The 8,667-nt window shown below is 31.9% G+C and overlaps 1 protein-coding gene across 4 annotated transcripts in view; it reads right to left on the bottom strand.

The window, feature by feature from the left end:
* LOC115232888 (ankyrin repeat and KH domain-containing protein mask) overlaps window positions 1-8,667 on the bottom strand; it is a 21,026-nt gene that overhangs the window by 11,234 nt on the left and 1,125 nt on the right. For 3 of the 4 annotated variants that reach the window (XM_029803040.1, XM_029803041.1, XM_029803038.1), the window contains exons 2-12: window positions 6,903-7,050; window positions 6,476-6,756; window positions 4,635-4,920; window positions 4,249-4,550; window positions 3,938-4,153; window positions 3,075-3,662; window positions 2,734-2,893; window positions 2,119-2,660; window positions 1,533-1,580; window positions 219-380; window positions 4-126 (exon numbers count right to left, since the gene is read on the bottom strand). In XM_029803040.1, the coding sequence (XP_029658900.1) occupies window positions 4-126; window positions 219-380; window positions 1,533-1,580; window positions 2,119-2,660; window positions 2,734-2,893; window positions 3,075-3,662; window positions 3,938-4,153; window positions 4,249-4,550; window positions 4,635-4,920; window positions 6,476-6,756; window positions 6,903-7,050 (2,856 nt within the window). Of the gene's footprint in view, window positions 1-3; window positions 127-218; window positions 381-1,532; window positions 1,581-2,070; window positions 2,661-2,733; window positions 2,894-3,074; window positions 3,663-3,937; window positions 4,154-4,248; window positions 4,551-4,634; window positions 4,921-6,475; window positions 6,757-6,902; window positions 7,051-8,667 lie in introns of all 4 variants that reach the window. The other variant, XM_029803039.1, reaches the window with a different exon arrangement.

The raw sequence follows: 8,667 nt of genomic DNA on the forward strand, positions 1-8,667 counted from the left end.
TCTTTCATTAGTGGAGAAAGTTTTAGATTTTTGAGCTCCAGTAAGATATGCGCAAGCAGGTGTTTCTTTGTACTTTCGCATTGCTTCAGGATCCATTTGCTCAGAAAGAATTTCTTGAGCCGGTTGCTATGTTAAAAATGTATGTTTTTTTAATGTATATTAAGTGTTTTTTTAATGCAAACAAAAATATCGATAAATAATAATTTAATAGCACATACCTGGCTATGCAAATGGTGATGTGTAGGATGCAAGTGCGACATCAGTTGAGTGGGCATTAAAATACTATTCGTATTATTACCGATTACATTTGTTTGCTGTTGTGAATGAGGTTGTTGGTGAGATTGTTGTGGTTGCGTTTGTGGCTGCTGGGATTGTTGTATCTTATATAAAAAAATATATATATATCCATTTAAGAAAAACTCTATGTGTTGCATTGATATCATATTGAATGACATTAGAAGTGAGAAATTACAGTATTATTTTTGAAAAAATGAATTATTAAAATTGCTTTTTTCATATGCTGTCACACATACACTTGTATTCAATAGTATAAATTAATAAAATAAGACCCACTTTTTGAGATTCGTGGATTAATAAAGAACTATATAATTAAAATTTAAAATTCAATCAATTGTTAGAATTTATTTTTGCTAAAAACGCAAAATACATGCAAATAAAAATCATATGTACATTTACTAATGCAAAATGACGAAAAAATCCATTAGCCGTTGCTCGTTTTTGACATATTTTGCCATCCATACTATTAAAACAAATAAATAACGGTATATTTTCGCGAATACATCGACTAGCAGCAGGCATACACCAACACACAGGACATACATATATGCATATAAGAAAACGTATATACGTACGTAGACAATGCCACGAAACACAAAAAGCGGCGAGTGCAGAGAGATCGGTATATACGAGAGAGTTAACTAATAAGCTTGACAGGTTGACTCGCGCGACAGACACGGGCTAACCATTTAAGAAACACTCTATGTGTTGCATTGATATCATATTGAATGACATTAGAAGTGAGAAATTACATGTATTATTTTTGAAAAAATGAATTATTAAAATTGCTTTTTTCATATGCTGTCACACATACACTTGTATTCAATAGTATAAATTAATAAAATAAGACCCACTTTTTAAAATTCGTGGATTAATAAATAACTGTATAATTAAAATCAAAAATTCAATCAATTGTTAGAATTTCTTTTTTGCTAAAAATGCAAAATACATGCAGATAAAAATCATATGTACATTTACTAATGCAAAATAATGAAAAAATCCATTAGTCGTTGCTCGTTTTTGGCATATTTTGCCATCCATACTATCAAAACAAATAAATAATGGTATATTTTAAAAAACTAATTTATTTCGACATACGCAAGAAAAAAGTTTATATGATTTCTCGCATCTAATGTCATAATTCAATGAGGAAACAAAAATTTTAAATCAAGTTATATAATGCACACTTAAAAATTTATCAAGAAACAAGATATAAAGCTAAGAATAAAAATCACCTGCACTTGATCCAGCTGGAGTTGCAATTGTTGATTGAGTTGCTGCAACTGTTGGACTTGTTGCACTCGATAAGAAAGGCGACGTGGCTTTTTTTTTTCATATGCTGTCACACATACACTTGTATTCAATAGTATAAATTAATAAAATAAGACCCATTTTTTGAAATTCGTGGATTAATAAATAACTGTATAATTAAAATCTAAAATTCAATCAATTGTTAGAATTTCTTTTTTGCTAAAAATGCAAAATACATGCAGATAAAAATCATATGTACATTTACTAATGCAAAATAATGAAAAAATCCATTAGTCGTTGCTCGTTTTTGGCATATTTTGCCATCCATACTATCAAAACAAATAAATAATGGTATATTTTAAAAAACTAATTTATTTCGACATACGCAAGAAAAAAGTTTATATGATTTCTCGCATCTAATGTCATAATTCAATGAGGAAACAAAAATTTTAAATCAAGTTATATAATGCACACTTAAAAATTTATCAAGAAACAAGATATAAAGCTAAGAATAAAAATCACCTGCACTTGATCCAGCTGGAGTTGCAATTGTTGATTGAGTTGCTGCAACTGTTGGACTTGTTGCACTTGATAAGAAGGATGCTGTCGTTGTTTTTGCTGATACTGCTGTTGAAGCCCGGCCATTATGGTGGCCTGTGTCTGCTGCAGTTTCGCCATTCCCATGCCGGATGTGGCTTTTCGTATGTTCTTCCCTTCTTTCTTGGACACAGGCTTGGCCTTTGGACGATCGCTTATAGCAGTATTTTGACTAACGTCACTGCTTGCAGTAATAGGCGATTGAGAAACAGCTATGATGGTCGGAGAAGTAGAAATGCTAGGCGGACTCGGCGTGGTTGTCGAGGAAGTGGTGATCAATGGCATAGTAGCGGTCGTAGCAGGCAGCGACGCAAGAGACAATGGAGGCGAGGAAGGAAAAGTATCTGTAGGGAACGTTTCCATTGCGGTAGGGGCTACAGACATCTTCGGATAGTGTGCACCTTGCATTCCCATTAGCTTACTATCAATGTAAGCACTGCACACCAATGCTGCATCGCTAGTTCCTTGGTACGTCAACGAATTGCCGGTCATACCGGTTGTACTGCAAACTAAGCCTTTTAAGAAAAATGATAATGTTGAAAATATTTGCATGAACATCTCTAATAAAGAATAAAGTTAAAAAAGTACCATGAGATGTCGATTGACTTGGTAAGTCAATATTTAACATGGCTGGTAGTAATGTCTCAGTCTCGCTAGGATCTTGTTGCTGGGATTGATTTACAATGGAACTTCGCGGACCCGTAAATAAATGTCCTGCACCCTTAATTTGCAATTCTCGCTCTACCCTCTGCAGATTAATCACATAATTAAAAAAAAAAAAAAAGAATGATAAAATATAAAATATATTATATCACATTCTCTCGAAGTATTCTTTTTCTTTTTGCATTGTAATCTAAGAATTCATAAAGTTTTTGTGTGTATATTAAAGAATTTTATCGAGAGAATATGCAATAGTATATAGAACATACTTGTAATTCTTCAAGTATTTGTTGTTTATGAAGGATTTGCTCTTGTCTAGTATTTTTCTGACTTTCGGTGACATTTACTCCTTGTGTCGACGCTGTTGGTGTCGGACTAAGACTAATATTAGGTTCTGACAAACTCGTGAACCCTCCACTGCCTTTATCGAGAATATTAGTATCGTCCTTGGTAATAGCGGCCGGTTCTCCTGCAGGCTGCGAACGAACCTGTTGCGCTTCGGCAGAAGTAAGGCTTATATCGGGCATCATAGTCACTGATCGATTCTTTCTCAATAATGACTTTTGTGTATTATGTTTGAGTTGAAGATTTTGCGTTTGTTGCTCAGTGGTCTGTTGTTGTTGTTGATGTTGCGGTTGCGTAGATGTTTGCTGAGGATGAGGTACATGTTGTTGGTGACTTATATGCTGTTGCTGTTGCTGCTGCTGCTGTTGTTGTTGTTGTTGTGGTAATAACATAGGCGCAGAAGCAGCACTGTGGGGAGCACTCATCATAATGCTATGAGGATAGTCCAACAAAAGTTGAACAACAGCAGTGTGACCACCTTTTGCCGCTTCTATCAGCATGGTGGAGTTATCCTATAATACATTAGATTACATATTAATGAAAGTTATATACAAAATATTGATACTTCATCAATGTTGTATAAAATAGATTGAAAGATTAGTACAATATATTATTAATAATGTGTCAATCCTAATGATATTACATTAATCTTTTGTAAGCATATATTCGAGTATGTATATAATAGAGAAAAAATATAGATTTAATATAGATATAATAGATGTATATAATAGATTAAAAATAGATTAAAAATATAGATTTTTACTTAAATATTTCAAATACAACATACCTTCAATTTATGAAATGGATTTGCAGATTGTGCTAGAAGCAGTTCAACTACTGCAAGATGACCACCAGCGCATGCCAATGAAAGAGGAGTATGATCATTATTTGTTGTTTGTCGATTGACCTCAGCACGCTTCGAAATGAGGAATTGAACTGTGCACAGATGACCTGCTCTACAAGCCTTCATTAGTGGGGTTCTACCTCCCTCTGATTCATGCTCCTATAATACAAAATAAATTAATATAGATCATTTCAATATAAAGACAAAAAAACTACAACTTAAAAGTATATTAAAAAAAAAAAAAATTTGCATACTAGATCAGCGCCAAATTGCAGTAACAGATCAGCAACGTCAGTATGACCATTCTCGCAAGCGTATGTCAAAGCTGTATCCCCCGTTTGCGTCTGAGCATGAACATCCGCTGCAGATTCCAATAAATATCGCACAAGATCTAAGTGTCCCTCTTGTGCGGCCTCCATCAAAGGTGTCGACGCACCCAATTCTATATCTGCCCCCGCCTTAATTAAAAAATCGGCAACTTCCAGAAAACCGCCGCAACAAGCCAGGGTAAGCGCCGTTTCTTGAGTTTCCTCAGTTTGAGCGTTGATGTTTGCACCTATTTATTAATTTTATAGTTATATCCAATGATATTTATTTATCATTTAATTTGATATTTATTTATATTTACCATTTAACATACCTTGACTCAAAAGTAAAGCGACCATTTCTTCATGACCTTCACGCGCTGCTTCCATTAACGGAGTATAACCTTCATCATTAACTTCTTCGATGTTTGCTCCACGCTCGATCAGAAGCATAGCCAAGTCTACGTGACCTCCACAAGCAGCTAATGTTAATGGTGATTCAAAGCTGTCTGTCGGCATATTTACTTGAGCACCTGAATCTAAAAGTAAACGTGCAACTTCCACGTGACCATCCATCGAGGCTTCCATGAGGGCCGTGTGCATCTCATCAGTCTTATGCTCCTGAAAAATTCGCGGAAGTACTACTATTTAATTTAAATAATTAAACAAGTAAAATAGATTGTGTATGTAAGGGAGATGATATGAGTCTAGACATACTCATAGCAATTATCCATAGGACTGCATTCGAAAACACCACCCGTGTGCACACGAGCGTCGTTCTATCTTTGTTATTTACTGAAAGTTGAACAAAGATAGAACGATGCTCGTGTGCACACGGGTGATGTTTTCGAACGCGGTCTAGTAGAAGCACTAAAGTATCTATAGGCATTTTACATATTTTTCAGCCTAATAAATAATTACTGGAAAACGACATTTATATACTAAAAAAATATGTGAGGTGCGAGTGACTGAATTGGGAATCAAATCCGAATTTTTTGTTTTTTGGGCAACTGCTCTTATTATTGAGCTACTTCAGACCTCACATCTTATGCCACTTTTAATACAGAAATATAATATATGACTCCAAAGATATTATGATCCTAGTCTTTTGTCAGTTGGTAGCTGGACTATAGATGTTAGGCAAGCAAATCTTGCTTGCCACACCCCACAAGACCCTTCTAAAGAATACAACAATTCCCCATCATTTCCTGAACAAGATTAGTACTCTTTGGAATTAATAAATAACATTAAATTGTTGTAAATGAATTTTTATCACAACGATTTTAACTCGCGCGCGCGCGTATAGTCTTTCTAAATAATTCTCTAATAGAAGATACATATGTGTGTATAAAAAATTTCTTTTTTTGCTTAGGAACTCCTTATTTAATCATTTATTTAATCATTGGTTAACGATTAGGTTAATGGATCCAAAAACGATTAAATTTTAGAAATCTGTTTTTGGAAAACAGATCTGTAGTAGAAAACAAAGAAAATAAATCTTAGGTACACTTAGTACACTTTGCACTCTTAGTTGACACAATAAATACTATTTGAAACGCGGTTTTAATCAATGCTCACAAATATCTAAATGCTTTTCTCTTTCAATAAGCATGAATCTATTTATCTGATTAAGCAATCAGAACAAAGACTTTTTTATCATGATTGCTCAATCAAACGCCTTGAGGCATTTGAAAATGCCAGTATAAATGCAGTATCAACTCAATCTCTATAATGTATCCCTAGAAATATAGCCAATACAAACAATCCTCATTCTGATGTTAATGCTAAAGCCCATATGCATTGAAAATTAAAGATTAAAGATCTAAATTTGACTAATCAGAACAAAAGAAACTAAAATTCCTTTGTCTTGATTGGTCAAACTTCAATCTTGAGACTTCAATCTCAATCTTCAATGTACAATCTGATACAGGCTGAAGGCATGGATAGAAAAGTTACTTTTTTTTTATGGTTTTTGGAACACGAAAAAGTTGCAAGGATTATTTTATGATTCGTGTGTCCTCCAAAATTTGTAAACAATCTTTCATAACACAGTATTTTGTCCACAAAAAGAAACAATCCACAAAAAGGAACAAACTTTCTATTAATATACAATCGTCGTTTTTCTGAACATGGTTATTTTATTACAGCTACAGAAAAATAAAACAATTATTAGTACCTGATCTGCGCCAGCTTCCAATAAGAAGCGAACCATTTCTAAATGTCCTTTATAGCAGGCTAACGTTAATGCCGATTCTTTAAATTCATTGGAATGAGTATTGATGCCAGCACCGTGTTCAAGTAAGATCTTGGCAACTTGAACATGACCAGCACTCGCTGCTTCCATTAAGGGTGTATGACCATTCTCATTATGATCTTCAACATTAGCTCCCGCTTCTAATAAGACACGTACAACCTCTTCATGTCCACCGGCGCATCCATACATAAGAGGTGTATTACCTTCAATTACAAATACAAATACTTTGTAACAATATTATCCTCGACAAATTCGTAACTTCGATAATATTTGCAAATAGAAATTTAGCGAAGTAATTTAAAAAAATCATATATAATAAAAAATAAACAACTAATGCTAGTAATTTTACCTGAAGTAGACTGAGCGTTGACATCTGCTCCGTGAGCGATCAACAGACTCACGATATCTACGTGTCCTGCACTGGCGGCTTCCATTAAGGGGGTACAGTCCCCTTTGATACCACGATCTTCTACATTAGCATTCATCGCCAAGAGCACCTATTTTATAAAAACATGCAATAGATGAATTTTTCATTTATTCTTGCAAATGAATTATAAATGAATCTTACTTTATAATTGTACGAATTGTTTATTGCAAAATTTATCAAGAAAGATTATTTCATATATCATGACTCATGTTTAATGGTATAAATTGTGATAAAATATACCAAAGACTCAAGAGGTTTATGAATTAATAAATAATTGTAAATCCTAAATATAAAATCCATTTTTACTGTAGGGTACATGTAGATTGAGTTATATATGCATTTATTGATGTAAAATAATAAAAAAGTTTTTAGTCCATTTGATCAATCCATATTAAAATACAAATTGTAACATTTAAAAAACTAATTTATTTCGTTGTATTTCAAAAGAGGAAAAAAATTCTCACGTTTAAAGTCATAATATAGCTGCAATGAAGAAATAGTGCAGCCTTAATTAAAGTAATTAAAAAGTTTTAGCTAATTAAAATTTATTTACAAGTTTTATATAGCCTGTAGCCTATAACACAAAAATATAACTGCAGACTAGAAAGAAATAAATATATTATAAATATAGCTTTTAAATGTATAAGTCTTATAAAGACAAACTATATTTACTTTCAAAATAAAAAGCAGTAGCTATATAAAACAGGGTGTCTACTTAAATCTTGTAAAAAAAATCCCTGATCTTTTAAGTATTTTTATTCAAAATTCCAGGTAAAGAAAAGATTTTAAAGATTTTATTATGCAGTTTTCTAAAATAAGTTTTTTTAGTGCATGTGTTTTTTAATGCTTTTTATTCATACGAAAAAGAAACAGAACCATTTAAGTCTTAAATGCTAGTATAGCAAATGTACTGGAAAAAAAACTTAATAGCTTTTGTAAAATGAACATTTTTGCATAACTACATTTTCATTTTTTTGCCATTAAAAATATTACTTAATAAAAAAATATATACTGTCTATTCAATATTTTGTTAAAACATGGAATATATATAAATAGAGAAATAGATATATATTTATAATATATTTTAAACACACATAATTCACAACTTGGCTTATCGACGAATTGCCGATAAGTTTACAATATAAGAAAAAATTATCAAAAATAAAATTTTTTTTTAATATTCCCCGATTCTCAATAAAATTCTATTAGAATTCCATGAAGATCCCCTGATTTTTCCCAGATATAAAGAAATTCCTGAAAATTCGAGGTTTTCCATGTTTTTTCAGAAAGTAGACACCCTGTATATGTATAATTATTAAACAATGATATTCTTGCAATATCTAACCTATAACATAGTAATACACATATGAAATAAGACAATTTAAAACTATTGAATAAAATATTAAGTTTAATTATATTATTTATATTTCCCTACTGATTTTTTGTGTAATATGAGAATTACTGTGCCAATGTGATATTACAGCCATTCAAATTAACTGTTAATATGAATTATATGGTCAACTACTTGCACGAATACATTAAATAGAATACTATACGTACATACATATATATATATATATATATATATATATATATATATATATATATAATATAAAAATTTAGAATCTTGTCTCAAGTCTTTTATGCGAATATAATTCTAAAGGTTTCTAATCTCTTTATCACCTAC

Source organism: Formica exsecta, unplaced genomic scaffold (genome assembly GCF_003651465.1).
Source record: "Formica exsecta isolate Colony F162 unplaced genomic scaffold, ASM365146v1 scaffold1505, whole genome shotgun sequence".
NCBI classification, from domain to species: Eukaryota; Metazoa; Arthropoda; class Insecta; order Hymenoptera; family Formicidae; genus Formica; species Formica exsecta.